The sequence below is a fragment of the Crocuta crocuta genome, unplaced genomic scaffold (genome assembly GCF_008692635.1).
Source record: "Crocuta crocuta isolate KB4526 unplaced genomic scaffold, BGI_CrCroc_1.0 scaffold59, whole genome shotgun sequence".
NCBI lineage: Eukaryota > Metazoa > Chordata > Mammalia > Carnivora > Hyaenidae > Crocuta > Crocuta crocuta.
In genome coordinates this window covers 2825238-2851103 of record NW_027551578.1, presented here as the reverse complement: position 1 = coordinate 2851103, position 25866 = coordinate 2825238, and the positions used below count along the sequence as shown (strand labels likewise).

At 43.2% G+C, this 25866-nt stretch overlaps 1 protein-coding gene across 1 annotated transcript in view; it reads right to left on the bottom strand.

Moving 5' to 3' along the window:
• The window catches only part of DISC1 (DISC1 scaffold protein), a 303581-nt gene that overhangs the window by 186053 nt on the left and 91662 nt on the right, over positions 1-25866 (bottom strand). Inside the window, exons 8-9 of the mRNA XM_077751688.1 lie at positions 24685-24787; positions 11270-11458 (exon numbers count right to left, since the gene is read on the bottom strand). Coding sequence (XP_077607814.1) covers positions 11270-11458; positions 24685-24787 — 292 coding nt within the window. The remainder of the gene's footprint in view (positions 1-11269; positions 11459-24684; positions 24788-25866) is intronic.

The window sequence follows — 25866 nt, the reverse complement described above, 5'->3', positions numbered from 1 at the left end:
GATGTCCAACAGCTGCACCAAGCAAGACGGTGCCTTCCTGGAGCCCACATCACAGTATTTATGATGATGACGCATCAGCCAGCAAAAGGGATCCTTCACTTAACACCCAACACTGCTCATCGTCTGTGGGGAGAAGGGGAGGGAGCCATGGCAAACCCAACAGCTCTCTCCAAAAAGCTGGTGACAATTTAAAAGGTCACCCCTTCTGGCATTCGTTCAGGACAGGGGGTGTTCTTTTCCTACCATGTCCTTTAGATCTCTCCCTCAAAATGAAGCTTCAAGGACCACACACATGCCATAAAGAGACACCCTCAAGTTCGAAATAACAGAATGCTTTGGAAGAAAACAATTCCGACCAGGCAGGAGCTATTTTTCTAATGGATCTACTTGAGAAAACGAGAAATTAAAAAAAAAAAAAAAAAAAGCCAAAGACAGCGAGGCATTAAACATGAGCTGCATCACACAGAGGCAAGGCAGTGGTAGGGAGCCACACACCTCTCTCGGCTGGTGCATTTTCATGGATGTGAACATAAAAAAGGGATGCCTTGGGGCGCCTGGGTGGCTTAGTCGGTTAAGCGTCCGACTTTCGCTTAGGTCATGATCTCGCGGATTGTGGGTTCGAGCCCCGCGTCGGGCTCTGTGCTGACTGCCAGCTCAGAGCCTGGAGCCTGTTTCAGTCTGTGACTCCCTCTCTCTCTGACCCTCCCCTGCTCACGCTGTCTCTCTCTCTCTCTCCTAGAAATAAATAAAACGTTAAAAAAAAAAAAAAAGGGATGCCTTCCCTAGATTTGCTGTAGAAAGTGAGGCCGGTTCATTATGGTCTCCAGTGCGGGAGTTCCCAAGATGCTGCATGCGTTTGAAAGGCCGGGCCCGATGAATATTAATGCACAGAGTGGAGACAGCACACCTTTCCTGGCGAAGACCTGTCTCTGCTGCTGTTTGTTACGTTATTTGCACCCTGATGCCTTAAGAAGTTTCAGAATTTATTCTAAACTGTCATCTCAGCCTGTTATAATTGTTCACAAAAATTTCTTTTCTTGGTCTGTTACTAATTATGATAAGGAGTTAATTTCACACACATGCACACACAACAAAGGGAAAAAGTTACAATAACCATATTATATAAAGATGAGGAAATCAAGCTCCCTTCCCCTCTCCATCCCCCAAAATGGGCAAACACATGGACAATAAATAGTAAAGAAAAATTACAAAGGCACAAAAAGAAGTGAGTCCAGGCTTGCAGCTGGTCAAATAAATGCAAAAAGAAGGCATGGACTAAATGCTATCTCATTATCGTTATACTGGTAACCTTTAAGAAATCACACCTAGTACGGGAAAGGATGGATTGGTAAATTCAATCACACTAGTGTAATTCTCCTGAAAGTCGGTTTGCAGCATGTAACACACAAACTGGAGATGATTATGCTCTTTGGTCCAGCAATCCTGATCTGACACTTTATCTTTAGAAAAGAATTCATAAAAATGATCATAAAACACATCAAAATAAGGGAAGGGATGGTTAAGTGAATCATGGTACACTGGGTCTTGGAATGCTATAAAGATCACAAATAATGAACTGGAATGCTATGGGACAACACGGAAACCTAAGTGTGTGATGAGGAGGATGGCTCTGCGGCCAGAGGGTCTGAGTCCCATTCCGGCTCTTTGCTTCCCATCTACAACTCCCTTGGCTCACCGAGCCTCAGTGTCCACATCTGCAGAATGGGAATGACAAATTTATCACAACATACAGGTGTGAGGCTTGGGTGATACAGTGCATTCATTATTGCCATGTAAGGTCAAGGGCAAGAAGACAACATACAGTGCAAAAAGTGTGCAAGTGCCCCCAGGCACTGGGTCACAGGGGTGAGGGTGTAGGGTGCAAAGGGGCGGAGCTGGGGGATGGGGGGAGTTACACAAAAAATGACACCAGGAGCTCTGTTACAGAACTTGTATGCATGATGGACATTTTTTGTTCAGCTCTGAAAATGTGCTTTATTCTTAGGCTATTTTGTGGCATACATTTTTTAAAAAATTTAAGCCACTAGAGTAACCCCAGGAATCTCATAAGCTTCAACATCAGAGGATTCTTGTATAATGCACAGGAGGAAATGACTTTGCCTCCAGAGGCTGATGCGTTCCTAGGAAATTCCAGACCACTAGGGAATTTCAGTGTTTGGTGACCTTCTCGGGGCAGACCTGGAATTTGGTATTCATTCAGCCCCTACTGTTTCTTAGTCTCTGGGTTGGGGGGAAATGGGGTTGGATGAAAGGCAAACAGACATTTGCCAAATTCTAGTGTTCTGGCTTGTTAATGCAACTGGGACATATGGACCAAAGTCAAGTGCTGGGTCATACATAGAGTTAAAAAGATACTCAAGACTACAGTCGCCTTGTCTGAGCAAGGCCAGGTCTTCCTTTCACTAAGTACACCCCGAAATCATAGTATATTTGCATTAGGCTCTTTCTTAGGGAAAGGTAATATAATATTTGGGGATCCGTGAAGTATAAGGCAGCCATAGGAACACATACAAAAAAGAGAGGCATTCTAAGTAGGCTAAAATAACCAAAAGCTTAACATCATTTTGGTAAATAAAAAGAGAATCATAAAATTCAGTTATAATTAAATCTAAAAGCAAAGTGTCCAATCAGTTGCTAATGAGTTACCAAGACTTTGAAAAGTAGAACGTCAAGACAAAAATACACTCACATTATAACTCTGTGAGCTTGTAAAATACAGGCATATTTGGTTTATAAATTTTTGATGATGTCAAGTCAGTAGATCTTTAAGCGACTCTTGATGGCTTCTGTCATGCTATAAATATTAAATTGCAGTACATTAGCTTATGATTGTCCCACCCCTATGGTGAGCCAACCCTCCCCAACTGTATAAAAATCTGGAGGGAGAGCAGATGAGACAGGATGTCTACCCCCAAATACAAAAGTGTGGTGGGCCCAGGGAAGGAAAACATTTATCGACGTATCATTTCTCCTTTACAAGAGCTAAGAAAACCTGAAAAATCAAATTGACAACAAATAATGGCCTCTCAAGTATTGTCTCTCTCGGGTCACTAAACCTACAGCAGCTTCATAGAAAAAGAAGTACCCGAGTGAAACGGCAGAAGGCCCTCACTCACGGCAATGTCCAAGAGGAAAATAAGATATTTCATACACAATTAATCACTGAAAAAAACTGTGATTGCACAAAAGATGCCACAGCACCAGTAAAACCGAATTCTGCGACACCTCACAAAATGGGACTCGGTGAAAACCATCAGTCGTAATTCCTCAAAGCCCTGAGCTATAGAATATTTTAAATGTTTTATTTAAAGTTTAAAAAATCACTCGAAGAAGCTTAGAAAGAGGATCATCTCATTCTGCAAGTTGAATTCCATGCAGTCAATAGGATGACCTATTAGTCAATTCATAGGCAAGCTGGTCTTCTACCAGAAACTCTGGATAGCGTGTCGATCTACTTGTTAATGCCCATACTTCTAAGAATACAAAGGAAAACACTGACATCTAAGGAGTTTAGAACAGGAAGCAGAACTATCAACAGTTCTTTGAAAAAATATCAAACAGTGGTTTGAAGTTAACAAATATGCGTCCAATTAAATGGCTACAGTTCAACTTTTTCCCCAATCAGTTGTGGGATGCTAGGTTCCTCTTAGTCACCCTTCGACAACAAAGGATTTTGGTTTTAATACCAAATATCTTGTTTTCATAACGATGATAAGCTATAGCACCTCCTATCAAGTGAAATGATCCATCTGGTATCGGGGAAGTTGCAGATAAGATATCGTCGTTTAAGGAATGAAATACAGAGAAGATACTTAGAAATTTCAGAAGTGAAAAAAAACCACCTCTTTTCGGGGCACTCAACAGTATCAAGAGATGACTTTTAGGAGACATGGATTTCATAGTCATGACTGTGAGTGTAGCATTTAGGTAGAGCAGTGAGGTTAAGGGATGCATAGAGAAGCTCATGTTAGAAATCAAGTTCATGAAGAGCAGAAACCAAATAAAAACAAAACAAAACATAAAACTGCAGACAGAAAGAATTCAAATCCTGGCCCCTACCCTTCCTGTCCCTGCGCTTCTGGACAAGGCTATGACCCACCCTAAGCCTCAGCATCTTCATCTATAAAATGGAGACTATATACAGAGGCCGGCCACACACTGTCCAGAGAATTCGGCAGATAAATACGTGTCGAGACTTGGCTCAGTGCCTGGCACAGAGTAAGGGCTTAAGAACAAAACAAAACGTAATCCACATTTATTCCTGAAAGGAAACTGACAACATACAGGGGACCACTCCTTCCTTTGAAAGAACATAGTAAATCCGTAATAGCTATAGTTAATCTCTGCACACAGCAAAGGGTCCAATAAATACACGCTGAAGATAGACAACAAAGGGCAAAGGAAGAAGAATTCTTAAGAGAACTTATTTTTAAACCTGTTGGGGCGCCTGGGTGGCTCAGTCAGTTAAGTGTTCTACTTCAGCTCAGGTCATGATCTTACGGTTTGTGAGCTCGAGCCCCACATCAGGTCCTGTGCTGACAGCTCAGAGCCTGGAGCCTACTTTGGATTCTGTGTCTCCCTCCCTCTCTGCCCCTCCCCTGCTCATGCTTGTCTCTCTCTCTCTCTCTCTCTCAAAAATGAATAAATGTTTAAAAAAATCTTTTTTAAACCTGTAAGGACCTCTATACAAGGTAATACAAATCCCTTTATGAATCCTTAGAACAGAGTCCTAATTCTAATTAAGTTCTAATATCATAATAATAATGACCTATTTTCAAATCAGAACCTAATGTTGAAGTTGTTCAGCTCACCGAGGGTGGCCCCACTCCCACCCGTGGGCATTTAAAAATGAGGGCGGGGGAAGAAGAGTTTGCACAGAAGACAACGGTCCGGACAGGAAGCAGGAAGCACTCTGCAGTACACGACAGGTCTTGTGCAACAGATCAGCCCTCAACCACACCACGCCCAAACTGCCACCTCTCCTCTAGGAATCACGGGGTTCCATCTATTCACCATTCTGAGCTTAGTCCAGGAGGGAGTGTAGAAGCACAAGGCTCCTCTTAGTCACCCTTCGACAGTGTGGGTATGTGTGGGTGTGTGCATGTGCACACACGCCAAGGTCATCCATCAAAGCCCAGAGTCATGAAATCGAGAAAGACTAGGAAACACCCAGTTGCCAAGAACGATCCGCCAGACCCTTCAGCGTCACGCGCACCCACCCTGTTACAGAGAATCTGTTCCCGCTCCAAACAAATTAGCAAATCAAAAAACTGCCTCTTGCAATTGGGTGTGAAATACGATTCAAAGCATCACTGCCTTCCCACCTAGGGGATATGCGACTGGAGTATTGGGAAGGGAGTGTGGATAGCAAACAAGGACACAGGTGGAAAAGAAAGTAACAAGTAAGGACTTCTAAAAACTTATGCAGAAATAGAAGGAGATCAGAAGTAGTAGAGAGCAAGGGAAAAAAATGAACAAAGTACAGATGCAATCATGGGAATACTAGATCAGAAGGGACTAGAGTAAATGGGGATTTAGTGGCCTCAGGGACAGTCGGATTCACTCTGGACCACAACGGCCTAACACAGAGCCTGGCATACATAAGGGTCAAATGAATCATTACTGAAATGACTCATGGAAAGATGAAAACGCTGTCATACGTGAAGGAACTGAGAGGCAGAGATCAGCTAAAAAATCAGTCATTCATCAAACCTCATGTTGTGATGCCTCTATGCCAGGTGCTACTCAGATGATTAGCCAACAGCAGAAGCGAGATTAAACTGAGGCCTCCTTGATCCCAACATAGGCTTTTTACACCGTTGTAGAAAAGCCTCCCAAAAGGGTTATCACAATTTTTTGATAACAGAGGAAAGAAGTTCATTGCAAATTTCAACCGTGGAAATTCCCAGGCAAACGTGGTTGCAGAGAAATACCCATATCAACAGAGATGCAATGATAGAAGTAGAGAAAGGGAAAAAACACAGAGAAAAATTTAAAATACAAATATGTATTTAATAGCGATCCTGATAAAATAATCATTTTATTAATAAGATTAATCAAATAATTAAAGATGTAAAAGCCAGCCCATGGAAAACAAACGGAGGAAAAAAGATGCCGAAATTTTTTAAAAGAAGCCTTTCCCCCTAAGCTCATATTTCTACGTTTTATTTTTTTTATTTTTTTAATGTTTATTTTATTTTTGAGACAGAGCTTGAGTCAGGGAGGGGCAGAGAGAAAGGAAATCACAGAATTCAAAGCAGGCTCCAAGCTCTGAGCTGTCAGCACAGAGCCCGCCGCGGGGCTCGAACCCACAGACCATGAGATCATGACCTGAGCCAAAGTCGGCAGCCGAACCAACTGAGCCCCGCAGGAGATCCCATATTCTCTATGTTTTAAAATCTAAACAAACAGGGGCGCCTGGGGGGCTCAGTCGGTTAAGCGTCCAACTTCAGCTCAGGTCATGATCTTATGGTTCGTGGGATCGAGCCCCGGGTCAGGCTGCTTGCTTTCAGCTTGGGATTCTCTCACTCCTCTCTTTGCCCCTCCCTGACTTGCATGCATGCTCTCTCTCAAAATAAATACATAAACATTAAAACCAAATTCGGCAGGTAAGAAATGAAGAACGGCAACTCTTAATAAAATAGATCAGTTATAACAATACCCTGTAATAAAAATTTTGTGAACGTGGCCTCACTCCTTCTTTCACCGCACCCTGTTGTCCTGAGCTCACCCTACTTGTAATGATGTGAAGTGCTGAACCGTCTATGTAAGATGAAGTGCGGTGAGTGAGGTAGGTGTGCTGATGGAGGCTTAGGCTACTGCTGTTCTTCTGAGGATTCGTCAGAAAGAGGATCATCTTCTTCCTGACAGGGGTGGGTTGTGGGTAACTGAAACCCTGGAGAGTGAAACTGCGGGTAAGGAGGACTTTTTGTAGTCGCCCCAAACTGTAAATAAAAAACTGACTCCACTCCAACTTCATTACACTTAAAAACGGCTCCTTTGCCCTCCACTTGTTCTTACGCACTGAAAGGCAAATGAGTTACAGCGGAACCCAGCCCAGCCATCACTGCCAGTAAAAATGAAATCCTGCCATTTGAGACTCACACAGAGAACCCCCCCTTTACGTACTTTACGGACCCTCTACGCGAATTCCTGACAGCTTGGTGGGCCACAGATCCTGCCAGACTGTTGAGCTACATCTTTTCCATTCAGGCAGCTGGCGTAAAGTGGGGAAATTCATTAACATGCTAATGATGTCCTATTTAAAATTCTAGCCCTGATTATTCTGTGATTAAATCTCTCCCCTTGACGTCTGCTTCCTTTATATCTGAGTTATAGTGTGAAATCAACAATATTAATAAAGTACAATACAGATTACCAACTTTTACGCAAGGGATGGAAAAAGTTAGATAAATCTCAGCATTGTCTTTTTTCTGAAAAGCAGGTGTAGCCAACTAAAAAAGTTACTGATTTTTTTATCCCACCCTCCTTAAAAAAAGAAAACATTAAAATGCACAATAATTAAAGGTTTACAGCTAATCTCCATAAGTATTCAGGGGCTGAAAGATAGATATAGCCTTCCATTCTATTTCACTGTACTTAAAGTTGCTGGGAATTCAAACGTGTTCTCCGCAAGTCTTAAGAACAGCTGATAGAGGTGAAGACACACAGCCTTCCCGCCTCTTCACAGAGACTCTGTGTCACTGTGACAAAGTCAATGGAATCAGTGATGACTTCTGTCTCTCTTTGCCCTTGAGGACTCTGGCACATTTCAGTACTTTTTCATCATTCTGTTCTGTCTTCCCAACTCCCCCATCTGAAAATCCCACTCAGACGAAGCAAGCCATCTTCCATGAAAGACAAACTTACCTCTGTTCTCACTAAATTAGAATGAATTTTAAGAATTAAAAAAAAAAAGAAGAAGATCCAAGGTCTGGGTCTATAATTCAAAGAAAAGGAGTGAAGGAATAATATAGAAATAAAGGAACGTTTCATTTTAACATCTGGCCCCCGTAAATGAACAGAAATTTATGGCACATTTACTATTTTCAAAGACACCATGCTGGCTGGATACTGAGACAATACAAATGAAACTAACGACAGTGCTTTTCTTTGATCTCAGTCTAGGCAGAGACATAGATATAATCATATTGATCAGCAAAGCACTTTCCATCAGGAAGAGTTCTCTATACTAGACACACTACTAATTGTTCCCTAAAACTGCAAATCTCAGGTGCCTGGGTGGCTTAGTCAGTTAAGCATCCAACTCTTGATTTTGGTTCAGGTCATGAAATCCAGTCCCACGTTGGGCTCTGCTCTGGGCATGGAGCCTGCTTGAGATGTTCTCTCTCCCTCTCCCTCTGCCCCTCCCCTGCTTGCATTCTGTCTCTCTAAAAACAAAAGGAAGCAAAAAAAAAAAAAAAAAAAAAAAAAAAACAAAAAAAAAAAAAAAAAAAAAAAAAACCAAAAAAACAAAAAAAACCCCCACAAAACTCTCCATCTGCTATAGAAACAGAACCCCTGGCTGGACTTGGACATGTGCATGACTATGTCAGCCATCTTAGACCGAACATCCCAGGGTACAGATGAACAGAAGAGCCCGGGGCCCTGACCATCATGGAGTTGCTCATCCGTTCCCAAATTGCTTTTTTCCTGGGTGCAGCTGTTCTGCAGCCAGAGCTAGAAATCAAAATCTGCTTTAAGAATCCTACATAGTGCCCATTTCTTAAATAGTCTTATCGTAAAATATTTCATCTAAGGATAAAAAAGTCAGCTCATGGTATATACCCACAACTGCATACTAGTCCTTTGTATTTGCTCCATATTTAAAGCTCTACATTTAGAGCTCCCTCTAAATTTTTATCTCTCAAAAGCCAACAAAAGACAGAACGTGGACTTTGGCCTCGTTTTATTGCATTTCGATGGATGAAAGCTTCAATCTGCTACGGAATTTATTATTTATTTATGTATCTGTCTCCAATTACTCTCATTAACCCAAGATTATTAATTGGGTTGACCCGATGCCAGTTCACTTCACTTTGGTTAAAAATTAGCTTCAGCCTAAAGCACAGGACAAGGGTAGCTGATCCAGCAAAGTACAAGTTTAAAACATAAAGAACACGTTCACAACAGTAACAAGCCATTTGCAATTTAGAAATCAGCAATGATGGTAACACTCTCTCATTCCATTTGTTTATGTTTTATTCTTCATTTTGAAAATACTTAGTAAAGTCACAAGGATGAGACTCAAAATATACCACATGGCTCTTTTTTCTTTTGAAGAGATATAAATGGCTTTCAAAAGCTCAAGTGTCCAAATGAAAATATCGATGGACTAAATCTTTCCAAATGTGTTTGCGTCTTCATCCTGAGATACAATAGATTCCCCGTTTTGTGCCAAAAATTCTGGAGTCACAACATCAGAAATTTCAGAGCTTTTACTGTTTATACACTTAAAAAGTCTACAGCAAAAATTCATTTAAAATATCCAATGATCGGGTCACCTGGGTGGCTCAGTCGGTTAAGCGTCCGACTTCGGCTCAGGTCATGGGTTCGTGGGTTTGAGCCCCGCGTCGGGCTCTGTGCTGACAGCTAGCTCAGAGCATGGAGCCTGCTTCGGATTCTGTGTCTCCCTCTCTCTCTGACCCTCCCCTGCTCAAGCTGTCTCTCTCTCTCTCTAAGAAATAAATTTAAAAAAAATTTTTTTAAATTAAAAGATAAATAAATAAATAAAAAATAAAATATCCAATGATCATTCAAGTCATGACTTTGTAGAGCACATCATCACGACTTTGGAAAAAGTGTTATCATCTCTCAGTACCCTCATTCTATTCTAAGACTCAAATGCATTGTCTCCACATATTTGGCACAAAAGAAGGCTTGACCTACAAAAGTGGGGGGAGGGGAAGACACGAAGCCCTCAGTCACTCAGCCACATTAGGCCTGTCCATCGCTAAGACACCATCACAAGGAACATCCTATCTGTGATTCAAAACGCTGTATCAAAACCTCTTTCTACAAATGACTAAGCCATTAAAACAAAATTTATTTTTCTGCTAACTACTTTTCTATTTCTTTGGGCTTTTTTACAAATATTTTCTTAACATTTATTTATTTTATTTGGTCTTAAGTAGACATCTTCATTTAATTCAGTCTGTGGAGTATTTTCAAAGAGCCATATTTTCAAACGTGGCTACCTAACATCCCCATTCTTCTCTTATTTCTTTTTAAATAAGCATGCTTTGTAAATACAGCTATTGATTAGTACATAGGTCTTTCAGTTTTCTAGTAAACAATATTTGTTTAGGGACCATGATATACTACATATGACCTCTGGCCTCCAGCAACTTTTACTTCCTAGAAGAAATGCAAGAGCGCACACGTGCGCGCACACACACACATACACACACACCTCAAAATTTTATAAGTTCCCTCATTTAATCTGTACCACTTAATCATCCTATGAACTAGATATTATTCTCCTCATTCTACCAATGAAAAACCAAGTTCTAGCATCTAATATATTTTAAATCCGAATTTATTTTCCATGGTTTCATTCTTCATATTTGAAACAGAATCACTGTAAATTCTTTACATTTTTTTTTTAAAGAAGTAAGTTTTCACTTTATCAATTCGGACTGAACCAGCAGCTTCTGAGATCATCCCTCAGGGAACAAACCTCAAGGTGACCTCAGTTGCTCTTAACAACAGGAACAGGAAAAGAGCACAAGAAAAGAACACAGTTACTCGTCCAACAGGCAGATACTTCAGCTTGGGCAGCACTGGCTTCTTCTACACTGTTCTTCCTGGGGAAAAAAGCTCTCAGAAAGCCTCACACATAGAAGAGCCACTTCAGGGTCTTTATTCAGTTTTCTGAGTCACCCTGCTTTTGTCTCTGATTGTGCAAGCCACAAGACTGAGCCAAGGAACAAAAGGAACATAACTGTCAAGCAGAGAAAATTCTCAAGACTGGTGCCAAGGGAGGGATTGCTCTAAATAATCACAAGGCCATTAGCAAATCCAGGGTAGAGGAGGGGGGAGAAAAGACAGAAGAAGAAAAGACATCACATGCTAATAGCAAAACAAAAGCTGAGAAGTACTTCTACCCCGTTTGCCAAGGCTCCTGCCAAATAAATCCTCCCGGAAAAGCGTTGTGTGCTCCAGGACCTCCTTTCACAGGGACGCTCACATGAGGCACACAAGACAATCGGCACCATAGATACTTCTCCAGGCAACAGTGACTACTTACCATAGGCGGATTCACCCTGGTCCAGCTCCTTTCTCAGTCTGCTGTAATCTTCCTTCATACTTCCCAGCTTCTGGATGTTCCTGGCACCCAGCACCAGCATTTTGTCCAGGAGTCCCTCCAGCCCTTCCTTCTCTGATGCTAATGATCGCATCTCCTCTGTGAGCTCCTTGGCTGTACAGAAATGGTTTCCTGCAGCACATGGCAAGAGAGAAGGAGGGGAAACAGGTTTTACAGCATCCCCACACGTGGACGATTTAGCAACCACTAATGCGCACCAACACTACGGAGAAAGAGGGTTGAGCTACACAACTGCGTCCCACTGCGTGAATGGTCTTCTGTGGAGGAGTCTGGGAAATACTGACTATCCTTCTTTGACTTGGAAAACCCCCAGTCTCTTTATCGCCTTATTTTCATTAAGTCTGCCGTAAAGGTCCCATTGGCCAATTCGCATCCCTGTGAAACACAGTGACGCAAAACTGTCCGAGTGAAATCCAGGGAAACCACATGCTATCACTCCATTCAAATATCCAAATGTCAGGGCGCCTGGGTGGCTCAGCCAGTTGAGCATCTGACTTCGGCTCAGGTCACGATCTCACAGTTCGTGGGTTCGAGCCCCACATTGGGCTCTGTGTTGACAGCTAGCTCAGAGTCTGGAGCCTGTCTTCGAATTCTGTATCTCCCTCTCTCTGACCCTCCCCTGCTCACTGTCTCTCTCTCTCTCAAAAATAAATAAAACATTAAAAAATTTAAAAAGATAAATAAAATATCCAAATGTCGAAGAGGTAACATATTATAGGAGATCAGAAAGGGGCAAGCCATTGGAGTCAGACTGGACCTCAATTCAAATCCTGGTCCTCCTGTTACCCAACCTACTGACCTTGAGCAAAGAAAGAGGCATGTGAAATTTCAGGGCAAACTTCTTACAAAATCTGACTGTGCTAACACCTGCCTCACAGGCGGCTTCAAGAATAAACATGGAATTCTGTAAAGCACTAAGTAAAATATATCACACATTGAATTTAGCAAGATTTCGGGATACAAGGGCAATATACAAAATCAATTGCATTTATAAATATCAACAGCAAGTGGAATATGAGTTTTCTTAGAAAGCCATTTACAAGATATTTTAAAACTCAAAATACTTACGGATACATTTAAAGAAACGTGTGGAAGACCTCCACACAGAAAACCATTTTTAAACTCCTGAGAGAATAATGAAAGAGGACTTGAAGGAATCAGAAAGACAGAATACTATCTACACATCTGTTGGAAAACTAAGTGTTTTTAACATTTCTATTTTTCTCAAATTCATCTATTCATTTGATACGATTCCAATCAAAATCTCATAATAGTCTTTTGTAGAAACTGACAAGTGTATTCTAAAATATAAAGGAAAATGCAAAGGATCAGCCAAAAAAAATCTTTAAAGTAGAATGAAGAGGAGATATATTACTTGATTTCAAAATAATGCTGAAGCTACAGATCAAGACAGTATGGCATTGGCATATAGATAAATAGATAGACAAACAGATCAATGGAATAGAATAGACAGTCCAGAAGTAGACCCACTTGCACAGTCAACTGACTTCCAACCAAAGTGCTAGAGTAAGTCAGTGAGGAAGAGACAGTACAATGGACCCTTGAACAACACAGGTTTGAACTATGTAGATCCATGTACACATGGATTTTTTTTTATAAATACAGTATTGCACTGCAAATATGTTTTCTCTTCCTGTGATTTTCTTAATAACATTTTCTTTTCTTGGGGCATGATCTCACAACTCGTGGGTTCGAGCCTCACGTCAGGCTCTGTGCTGACAGCTGGGAGCCTAGAGCTTGCTTCAGATTCTGTGTCTCCCTCTCTCTCTGCCCCTCCCCAGCTCATGCTCCATCTCTCTCTCTCTCTCTTTCTCTCAAAAATAAATAAACATTAAAAAACAGTTAATAACATTTTTACTTGATTGTAAGAATACACTATGTAAAACCTATCACATACAAAATACGTGTTAATCAACTGTTTATGTTATTGGTAAGGCTCAACAGGAGGCTACCAGCAGTTACATTTTGGGTGAATCAATAGTTATACTCTGATTATGTGGGAGGCCAGCACCTCTAATCGCCACATGGTTCAAGGGTCAACTGTATTTTCAAAGAATGGCCATAGAACAACTAGCTAGCAAGATGGAGACATAAGAACCTTGAATCACAGTTCAAACCATACACAAAATTTCATTAGAGACAGATCACAGACCTACCTGTAGCAGCAAAACCCATAAAGCTTCTAAAAAGAAAATACAGAATACCTTTCTGACCTTGGAATAAGCAAAACTTTGGTTAGGACCCAGAAAATACTACCTATAAAAAAAATAGATAGTAGACTTCATCACAATGAAAAAAACCTTTACTCATAAAAAATACCACTAAGAAAATGAATAGGCAAGCCACAGACGGGGAGACTATATTTGCAACATGTTGATCTGACAAAGGAGTGGAATCCTCCAACTCGGTAAAACACAAATGACCCCATGGAAAACCAGGCAACTGACTTTACAGGGTGAGATGTGCAGATGGCTGGTGGTCCTATGAAAACATGATGGTGGCTGTTAGTCACCAGAAAAATACAAATTCAAGCCACTGAGATTCCATTATAAAACCATTCAAATGGCGCAAATGAACGACACCAAAGCTCAAGGATATGGACTCCTGTGCATAATGGGCGTTGTCAATGGCACAATCACCTTTGGACCCAAAAATTCTACTTCCAGGTATTTACCCAGGAGAAATGAAACATGTAATCAAAAACAGTTGTCCTCAAAAGTTCATCGTGGCTTTACAAGTGATAGCCCAAACGAAACAAACTAAATGTCCATCAAGGGGGGAAAGGCAGACACAGGGGCACATCTACCCAATGGAAGATTGTGCTACTCAGCAACGAAAAGGCCCAAGGGTCTCATACACACAGTGACGTGGGAATCCCACACACGAACAAAGAAAAAAAAATGCAAAAGACCACATGCCACACGATTCCATTAAGTTCTAGCACAGGCAAAACAGATCCACGGTGAAAGATATGAGAACAGAGGCCATCTGGGGAAGGGGCCCAAGGATGGTGTTTCTGGAGGGATAAAAATATCCTGATAGGGCTGCAGATGACAGGGGTCAAAATTCACATAAGTGGGTACTGAAGATCTGTGCACTTCACTGAATATACATCAGGCCTCAATAAAAAGGGGGAAGTTTTAATATGAAACTTAACACTATACATTAAGAAGCATATCACATTAATGAGCACTCCATAAATAATAGTTATTGCTATCAGACAGCTCCGTGATGTTTCCGCAATCACAGCCACAATCCTCTTCTCCTCCAACTCTCACCACACCCCTAGGAGGGAAGCCAGGCCTGAAATGAACCCTATGGTTTTCACGTGTTAACATCTCTGAAGTGGCGATGTGTCTTACAGTTGCTATCAGGCAGGAGGCGGTCTGGATGAAGCTCCTATGCGGGGACTGTCCTTCTTGGTGGCCTCGCGGACCGTCTGCAGTCCCCCCACGTTTCAAAGTACAAACCATCTTAAGGACCACGTGAGACCTGGTTATTGCCATCTCTTGGAATGGGTTTGTAAGATCGGGAAAGCACCATCAGTTAAAACTTGAAGAAAGGTGTTACAGCTTGGCAGAAACCTACAGAGCCCTATAGAAAATAATAGTTCATTCTTAGAGGAAAAAGACTTGCATCCCCAATAGGGTCACTGCTGCAGAGGATGATAACATGGAAGAAAAAACAAAAAACAAAAAACACCTGAGCTCTGACCACATGGAATTGAAATGTGTTTCAGGGGCGCCTGAATGGTTTAGTCGGTTAAGCGTCCAACTTCGGCTCAGGTCATGTTCTCAGGGTTCGTGGGTTCAAGCCCCTCGTGAGGCTCTGTGCTGACAGCTCAGAGCCTGGAGCCTGCTTTGGATTCTGTGTCTCCTTCTCTCTTTGACCCTCCCCTGCTCACATTGTCTCTCTCTCTCTCTCTCTCAGAAATAAATAAAACATTAAAAAAATGAAATGTGTTTCAGAACACTCAGACCCTGAATATGAAGACATTTTTGGAAAACCTTAAGTGATTAATTTTCCTTTTGAAAGAGTGATATGTGACTTTTCAAAAGCCTAAATACATCTAGAAGAACTATTTTAATACATATAAAATACAAACTCTAAGCCACAGAAAGCATGGTATCATTGTTTAGTTGATAGCAGTTTTTCTTTCTTAGTAGTGTATAAAATAACAGTGCATTTCATGTTCACTAAAATACAAGTTGTTATCGCTGCTAAACAATCAGGAAAGCTGAAATCTAGAGAAGAAAAATATCTTGCTGAGGTTACATAGCAATAAAAAGGAAGGCAGGTTTCCAACTCAAACAAAGCTCCAGAATCCTTCTTAGGTACTATAAACTATGCTGTTTCCTTCTTTATTATTTATAGGCAGATTTCAATCCGATATAAATGGGAGAAATGTGACAAAATGTTTTCCTAGTTTAAAGGCATTCTGAGGGGCGCCTGGGTGACTCAGCTGAGCATCTGACTTTGGCTCAGGTCATGATCTCCCAGTCCGGGGATTCGAGACCTGCATTGGGCTCTGTGCTGACAGCTCAGAGCCTGGAGCCTGCTTTGGATTCTGTGTCTTTCTCTCTCTCTTCCCCTCGCTGTCTTTGTCTCTCTCTCTCTCTCAAAAATAAACAAGCATATGGGGCGCGTGGGTGGCTCAGTCGGTTAAGCGTCCAACTTCGGCTCAGGTCATATCTCACGGTTCGTGGGTTCGAGCCCCGCATCGGGCTCTGTGCTGACAGCTAGCTCAGAGCCTGGGGCCTGCTTCAGATTCTGTGTCTCTCTCTCTCTCTGACCCTCCCCTGCTCACGCTGTCTCTCTCTCTCTCTCTCAGAAATAAACATTAAAAAAATAAAATAAAATAAACAAACATTAAAAAATAAATAAATAAAGGCATTCTGGACCCCCAGCTCATACATTTCTGTCACTGTAATCCATAGTGTCCAATTCCATGATTGGATAAATATCTTTTGAGATGCTGTTTATTGGCTACCACAATAGTGGGCAAATACGGAGAGAACAAGGCACCCCCTGCTCTCTGGGAAGTGCCATTAAATAAGGAAGAGAAGATGTAGTCTAGGAAATGGGCAAATATACACTGGAAGAACTCAGAGAAGATTGTTCCAGAAGGGGAAACAGAGGCAGGTTTCATGAGGAAAGAATGTTCAGGTTTCCAAAAGAAGAAACGGAAATGTGGTTAGAGAGCAAAGGGCTTGCCTTCAGACGGTGGTAAGAGGCATGTGGCCGAGATGGAGACCAGACCCACAGAGAAGTTGGATTCAAATGGTAGAAGGTCCAAGATGCCAAGCTGATGGGCTTGACCCGTTCAGGAAAAACAAAGTCCGGATAAGGAGTGTGGGCTGTACTTCCACAAGCTTTGAGCTGTAAATAGCAACACAACGAAATCATTTCCTGGACCTGTGATTTCTCTCCTGAACAATGACCAAGTTAGGGCCGCTGGGGGATGGGGCCCCCGTGGAGTCCCACAAAGAACCCCGAGTTTGGGAAGTAGACAGTTTCCATTCAGGAAGATGAAAAATGTCCTGGCCCTGGATGGTGGTGATGTTTGCACAATGATGGGAGTATACCTAATGCCACTAAATGTACACTTAAAAAATGGTTAAAAGGGCAAATTTTATGTGTATACTTATTTTATCACAATAAAAAGGTATCTTTAAAAAAAAGAAAAGAAAGAACCTCAAGGGACATGCCACGCCATGTTCCATGGGTGGTTTGGGGAAGAGCAGCCCAGAGGTGCGACTGCCTCCAGGCAGGGCAGCCATGGGCACAGAGAGGTGCTTTCAAATGTCCCTTCCGTGGCTGGGCTCAGGGAGCCCCAACCTTTCTGCTGGGCCATATTTTCAAGCAAGAGAGGTGACAAAAAGTGAACTGGGCACCGTGTCCCCAGAGACACCAGGCAAAATACACCCCAGTCTGCAATCTCCTCTTACAAACAGTTCAGGGAGAAAAGACCTCTAAAAACAAACCAGAAAAGACTACTGAGGGCAAGTGCCTGCATACAAGCTTTGCTGGAGTTACAGGAAATGCATGCTCAGATATCCCTGCAGCTCATGGAAAGCCCTAGAGACCAAGCGCCTTAATAAAACATGAGAGAGATCATTAATTAAAACCTGGGTCCCTTCCTTGATCCTGAGGGAAAATGCATAGTGACAGACGTGTAAATTTTATATATATGCAGAAAGAGTGTGAATTCCCAGAGAGACCGTTAATATTGCAACCGAAGCCATGATAAAATGCTACGCTGCCCCCGGTGAATATTTTATAAGCATTTTGGTCTCAGATCCAAGCCCATGAGGTAAATCCTGCTTGATTTAGCCCTCTCATTACCGAAACTGGCCAAGAGCTCTGTGATGGAAATACAGAAAAGTAAACGCTGATCCCTGAAGGAAGTCCCATCAGTGACCCCGTGACCCCAATCTCTGTGACTCTAATGGGCCCTTTCCGAAATGCCACGGGAGGATTTGTGCAGACGAAGGTCGTGCCTTCGCCATCATCCCACACATATGCCTGCCTGGTCTTCAGCAAGAGAACAGTGCTTGGGCCTTCGCAGAGAGTTTATAGAGCACCTGTCGAAATATTTTCCTCGACAAATGCCACAGTTAAATACCTCCAGGTGAGGGGCACCTGGGTGGCTCAGGCAGTTAAGCATCTGACTCTTGATCCAGGTCATGATCATGCAGTTTTGTGAGATCAAGCCCCACATTGGGATCTAACAGAGGAGAGCCTGCTTGGGATTCTCTCTCTCTCTCCCTTAAAATAAATAAATATTTAAAATTTAAAAAACCCTCCAGGTGAATCCCAAAGCTCAAACTGATTTTACCCACTCTGTTCCTTCTAATTTTATGATTTATCCTGAACCTAAATATCTGCCTCCTCTACTTCACAGTATCTGAGGGGTATTTTTTTGAGGTCATTTTTTGAGAGTCTGATTTTACAGATTACAGGAATCTTGTTATAAGAATGGTCTCACTTAACCTTCCCAACAAGCCAGGATGGGGACCTTATAATGACATTCCCTGATTTCCAGTTGAAGAAACTAAGACCCAGAGAGTGACCTTCCCAAGGTCACAAAATTTTGGAGTTCTAGGATTCCCACAGGAGGTTACTGAACTTGAACTGGGTTCTTCCAACCTCCCATAAGGTGCAAATGCAGCTCAATATGTCACTTGGTCAAAACGGGAAAATGTGGCCACAAATCACCTATAAAGGGAGGAAGTGCAAAGGGAGCTAGGGAATGAATCCTGTACTCAGGCAGGCTGTGTCACCCAGTCCCTAGGCCTCACGTGACTTCAGGAGGAAGCCACACACACACACACACACACAGCATTTGCATAGGCTGCAGACCTTTCTATCTGTAATGATCCTCCTAAAATTATTCACATTTATTTACCCAAATTTCAGCTATCCTTTACTAGAAAAAAAAAAAGAAAGCCAGTGCTGAAAATTCTCAAACTCCAAAAGTAATAGATTCCTATATGGTTTTTTCTGACACAACATCATATCTCTTGAGGAACTCCAAGCTCAAGTACACATGGTTCTAACAGCTTGAGAAAGCATGGTACCTGGTGAGGGGCTAAATATACAGACAGACAATGGCCAGATAATTTCTAGAAGGAGCACTCAGACCCACAGCCTGCAGCAACCTGCCCAGGAAATGAACCCCCATATCCACAATAACCAGTCCAGGACCCAGGCTGCTATGAGGCAGGCTCACCAGAAGCGGATTGCTATTTCTAGTGACAGTCCAGGAAACGAAACTGTCACTTCTGTAACAATTGGTCCAAGATGGCCATGATTTTATTAATGACTGACAGCTTTCTTAATTTTTGTCCCTGCCTCCAATTTAGGACTAGCCAGAGAAAGCCAAATATGCTCCCCTAAACAATTGCACAGGATGCTGTAATTAGGCTGCCTGTAGATTCCCCAGCGTCCAGTCAGAATGCACCAGAAGCCTTCCCTTTTCTCCACTACAGAGTTTTCCCACTTTTCAGCCTGCCTTTGAGTCTCTGCCAAAACACAGGTAATGGTGGCTGACTCCCTTGCTGTACTGAGCTCTGAAATAGCTTTCACTTCCTCTCATTTGGTGAGTCTCGTTTATTTCCACACTGGACAGATACCATCTTTGAAAAATCTTTGCTGGGCCTATCGTCTCCTCTAGCCATTGATCTAATTTTTTTTTAGAGAGAGCAAAACATTTTGTGCTTACATGGAAAATCTAGTTGATAGCTAGATAGGCTTCCATTAAGACACCAAGGTATTTTAAGTACAGCTAATTTTTATTCTCTACAAAGGAGAGGTTGAATTGGATAGAACCATCGTTTAAAAAAAATTGGCTTGGAGTACCAGAAACATCTTGATATGCTACTTAAGAATAAATGATTATCTCAACTATTTGTTCCTTGGAAACAAATAACGGGAGGCAGGTGGGAAAGAAAATATACCACAAACCAAGGGAAGACCCAAGGGAGGTGTGAAAATAACAGATTCTGGGGATCAGCAATCAACAAATAAGGTCTATTTTTTCTTAACATAATTAGTCTTCTCACCTATCTCCCAAGTGCCGGTCATTAGTCAAAGCCCCCCCAAAAAATAAGGGAGTGACTCAACAGATGGACGCCATCAATAACAGTGGATGATACAAGCAGAGAAAGGCTGGAACCAGAAATACACACACAACGTCAATATCAGAGCAATATCAGAAGTGGGACTAGAGAGAGCCAGGCTTTGATCCTAGCAGAGGGGAAATGGTCAGAGCATGGCAGGCCTCACGCCGGATGAAGACTGGGATGCTAATCGGGTTACAGAGCACAGATGGTGGTAGAGCCCAGTTACAGGACCTGGGGACCCATCCGAGGACTGGGTCTCAGCGGTGGAGCAGACCCAGAGGCCAACATGCAGGAAGGATGCTGAGTCTTACATGTGGGTACCACACCACATAAATGCCTTCTGTGTCTGGGCCTAAAAAGTCCTGGGAATTGAGGGAGCATCGAGGAGGCCACCACTACAAGAAAGAAGGCATGTGCGGGGGGGGAGGGGGGGTCACGAAGTGGGGGCCTGGACTGAGCTAAGGCACAAGCACTCATCCCTAGAAGCCAGTGCTCAGGGGCCCAGCACAATTCTAGAGAAGTAGATAGGCCTGAACTTCTGATGTTGACATCTTAGCCACAGAGCCCAGCTCAGCCATACCCACTACACATTTTCCAGAAGATGGGGGGCCATCCCCCCACCTTGCCTCTCAAGCAGCAGCCTAGCAGGGGGTCAAAGCAATCAGTCTGTGGGGCAGAGGACAGAGTTTTCAGGGAGGGTACAAAGAGGTTAAGAAGTCCTTCTCTGGGCTGGGCTACACCCCCCCTTTTTTTTTTAGTTCAAATTTTTATTTAAATTCCAGTTAGGTAAGGGGTGCCTGGATGGCTCCGTTGGTTAAGTGTCCAACTTCAGCTCAGGTCATGATCTCACAGTTCACAGGTTTGAGCCCCGCGTCGAACTCTGTGCTGACAGCCCGGAGCCTGAAGCCTGCTTCAGATTCTGTGTCTCCCTCTCTCTCTCTGCCTCTCCCCACTTGCATTCTGCCTCTCTCTCTCTCTTTCAAAAATAAATAAACATTAAAAAAAATTAAATTCCAGTTAGTTAACATACAGTGCAATTCTGGTTTCAAGCGGTTCATCACTACATCCAACATGCAGTGCTCATCTCAAGTGCCTCCTTAGTGACCATCCCCCACCTGGCCCGTTCCCCACCCACCTCCCTGGGTCAACCCTCAGTTTGTTCTCTATCGTTACAGCCTCCTGTGGTTTGTTTCCTTCTCTCCTTTTTCCTTCCCATATGTTCATCTGCTTTGGCTCCCGTTTCTGAAAGTGGATTCTCCGGCCCCAGTTGAGTCGCCCTAGCTGTCTGTGCCCAGGCTTGCAGATTCCTGGGCAAGATGAAAGGCCGGTGATGCTTTGAGTCATGGACTCGTAAGGTTGACCTAGTAAGCAACAATCAATAACGAGAACAGAGTCTGATATCTGAACGCTGTGGGAACAGACCCCTAAAGCCTGAGGCACCAACGCCGACACCAGGTGGCAGGCAGAAGCCTCGGTGGCCCTCGATGCAGGCTAAGAGGGCAGCAAGAAAAATACAATTGGAAGCTGGAAGAAAGGGGATCCTTGCCACATGGTGACAGAAAGTCTGGCAACATTATCAATGGAAGTAATACAGAAAACCCTCCTGGGGCGCCTGGGCGGCTCAGTGGGTTAGGCCTCTGACTCTTGATTTCAACTCAGGTCGTGATCTCACGGTTTGTGAGATCAAGCCCAAATGCGGGCTCTGCACTGGCAGCACAGAGCCTGCTTGGGATTCTCTCTCTCTCCCTCTCTCTCTGCCTCTCCTGCTTCCACATGTGCACACTCTGTCTAAATAAATAAATAAATAAATAAATAAATAAATGTAAAGAAAAACTTCCTAATAAATTTAGACATATGGCCAAGGAGATGCCAGATGTGCCCACTGGCTTCCCATCACTGCCTAGGATACACTGCAAGAAAAGAGAAGCTAGTTCAAGAATATATTGTTCCATATGAAGGCTCTAGGACTTGCTGAACCTGAAAATAAAACTATTTTCTTCTTCCCAGCTTCTGGAGATAGCAAATGATTCTCGAAGTGAGAGAAGGTCTCAGTCCACAGATCACATCAAGGGTGGGAAATCTAACACGGTGAATCATAGAAACTTTGAAACAGACAGAAGCCCCCCCCCCCCCCGAGAATCTTAACTCTCTTCATTCAAGAGTGCATCCAAGAATCCCAAGGGCAAATCCTCACGGTCCTCACAGATGGCCCAAAATGGAGGAAGGCGTCTCTCAGAGAGGTGTCTCATGGCTTTTGTTTGAAGGAGTGAGGGTCTGCCATTCTCAATGGCCCGGGGAACACCTCATGAGGAGAGCCCAGTGAGAGCCAAGGGCCTGGATCGTCCTCAGAAAACGGGAAGGTAAAGAAGTGAGCTCCCATCCCAGTTAAGTCAGGTCATCCTTCCTCCGGTTAGGCTTCCCTGATGTTCTCAGCTGATCAAAGAACTAAGCGCAAAACCCAGGCCCCTAATGCAATATACCATCTTGAGAATTTTCCTTGGGATTCTAAAAAGAGATTGCTTACATCTGACGGAGGGATATCTCTGTCGCCTGAGTGATGCATCTCCTCCCTCGGGCTTAACAGAGACACAGCCACCTGTATTCCTCAGGAAGATACATGGATTAAGAAAGGCAAAACCACTAACTCAGAAGCAAGATTGTGCTCTATCTTCGCTTTTTTTCTCTTAGCAAATGGGGCCATAATTCCAAGTAAATGGCATGTGAAGCCGTTAAGAGCCAAGCCCCACATTCACATTTCGATGTCGCGCTGGTTGTAAATAATACGCCTGGCTGCACCAGGAACCAAATTGCTCGTTAACTGCCAACATTAGTTGTTTAATGATCTGGAGAGCAGAAGCTGCCAATTATTGTATTCCTTCTTAAAATGCCATTGAAAACCCATACATGTAATTATTATACCTTTTTTGTTAAATTTTTACGATTCTTTTGAATCTGCTGAGCTGGAGGCTCACTCAACCTGTGAAACGCAGAGAATGCCTGAAGGACGTCATGACGTAACTGGGTTAAAAATACACTTATGGCACCTGGACGTGAGCCCCTGCTCTGCCACCACGTAGCTGATGGAGTAAACTTAACCAAAAGATATACCCCAGGGCCTCAACCTCCTGATCTGCTCACTGGGACCTCAATATCTTTCCCACCTACCTGACACAGCTGCTGTGAACATAGACTAACATAGCAGTACAGAGGAGAGGTGCCTGGGTGGCTCAGTCGGTTAAGGGTCTGACTCTTGGTTTCAGCTCAGGTCATGATCTCACAGTTTCATGAGTTTGAGCCCCACAGCAGCCTCCGAGCTTACAGCGTGGAGCCTGCTTGGGATTCTCTGTCTCCTTCTCTCTCTGTCCCTCCCCAACTCACACCATCTCTGTCTCTCTCAAAATAAACAAACTTAAAAAAAAAAATGCAGAGGAAGGTTTAAAAGCATTATTCAGATGATAGGGTAAGATACTATTTTCAGGTTGTTGTTTTTTTTTTTTAAATATTTTTATTTATTTCTAGGAGAGAGAGAGACAGCGTGAGCAGGGGAGGGTCAGAGAAAGAGGGAGTCACAGACTGAAACAGGCTCCAGGCTCTGAGCTGGCAGTCAGTACAGAGCCCGACGCGGGGCTGGAACCCACGAACCTCGAGATCATGACCTGAGCGAAAGTCGGACGCTTAACCGACTAAGCCACCCAGGCGCCCCATTCAGGTTGTGTTTTTGACCTACTAATTAATGGGGAAATATGATCCTTTTTTTAAAAATTTTTTAATGTCTTTATTTTGAGAGAAAGAGAGGGAGCAGGGGAGGGGCAGAGAGAGAGGGAGACACAGAATCAGAAGCAGGCTCCAGGCTCTGAGCTGGCAGTCAGTACAGAGCCCGACGCGGGGCTGGAACCCACGAACCTCGAGATCATGACCTGAGCAAAGTCAGACGCTTAACCGACTGAGCCACACAGGCACCCCTGGAAAATATGTTCCTAATAACTACCAGGTTAAGGAGGGATTATGATCCACTGAGAATCCTCCAGAAATCTAGTATCTCTGACTAGAATGTTAAATCGAGTACATCACCTTGTCTCATATCATCGTTCTCTCTTCCTATAGAAAGGGGCGACCACATCCAAAGCCTCATGGAGCCTCTACAGATACATGATACTATACAAACATCTGCTAGGATTATATGGCACATGGGGTAGCTCTAGTCTCTAAACTCGTAAACAAACAGAAACTGGAAGTCTAAACCATGGTACCTACACAGATAACTTATTTTTTATTATATGTGCATATGCAGTTTTATTTTTAAGTTTATTTTTTTTTTTTGAGACAACATAAGAGCATGAGTGGGGGAGGGGCAGAGAGAGACTCCCAAGCAAGTTCCGTGCTGTCAACACAGAGCCCCACGGGGGCTTCGAACTCACGAACCCACGAGATCATGACTGGAGCCGGAATCAAGAATCGGATGCTCAACAGACTGAGCCACCCCGGTGCCCCTGTGTGTATGTAGCTTTAAGAGTCTTATCTATCCCTTTACAAGGTGGCCATGGTGCCCGTGTATTATTTCATGAGTTTTAGCTCCACTTCCCACAAAAGCTCTGAAATGTCCAAGTGTGACATAAGTAACAGGTAGAATGTTACTAAGGACAAAAGCCGTCCTTATTCCACACAACTGCTTTAGAGTCTCTGTTCAGTTACCTGAAGCGGCCAGCAGTTTGGCTTCAAGCAGCGCCGGTAGTTGGGTTTCAATATCATTGACTCTCTTCCTGAGAGTGCTGCAGATTCTCTCGCTCATACACACCTAGAGGGAAAGAAATGGCCATGAACCATGGTTTACTCAGGTAAAAATCAGAGGGCAATGGAGCAGCCGGCCAGAGATTTCTGGGTTTGCAAGGAATTACGAGGGGTGGTAAAGAGTAACTGAAGGAGAGTTCTTTAAAAGCAAGCAATGTAAACAGAAAGCAGTAAGAGGAAAGAAGGGGGTAGGGGAGATGGAAAGAAGGAAGGGGGAGGAGCATGGAAGGGAGGGAAGACGAAACGAAGCAGGCATCGGTACACTTCAAGCATTAGGTCCCATACCTTCACCACATCCAAACGCAAAACTGACAAGAGTTAACACACCAAAGCTCAACCACAAAACTAGAATAACCTATTCCTTCCTCAGGGTTATTCCCTCCTGAAATACTCTTGACCCAAGTGACTTGGCCCACTCACACCCTTCCGGGCTCTGCTCACACATCCCCTGGGAAGAAAGGCCTGGCTGATTAGCCATATATGATAGCAACAGCCTCAACGCTCTCTCCCCTTTCGCCTTCACCCTGCATGATGGTTTTCCATAGTGTCTTCTCCGGCTGACACTATTTGTTTCTGTTCCTCAGTTTTTCTAGAATCTCTGTCCACGAAGATGCAACCTTTCTGTGAGCAGGGGCTTGGCTCTGTGGCTGGTACACAGTAAATAGTAAGTAAAGGCGTCACAGCAATTAAGGTGAAGGGCAGAGTGGCAGACTAATTACTAGTAGATGTTGTCTAATCAAACTTTAAGGGCAGATACTTGCTGGCAAGTCAGATTTGAAAAATAAACAAGGAGGGGCGCCTGAGTGGCTCAGTTGGTTAAGCGTCTGACTTCGGCTCAGGTCATAATCTCACAGTTTGTGGGTTTGAGCCCTGCGTCAGGCTCTGTGCTGAATGCTTGCTCAGAGCCTGGAGCCTGTTTCGGATTCTGTGTCTTCTTCTCTCTCTGCCCCTCTCACTCTCTGTCTTACTCTGTCTCTCGTAAATAAATAAATGTAAAAAAATTTTTTTAAATAAATAAAAATATGTTGCTTAACTTTAAAAAAAAAAGAAAGAAAAATAGACAAGGAGACCTCAATGAGCTTTACA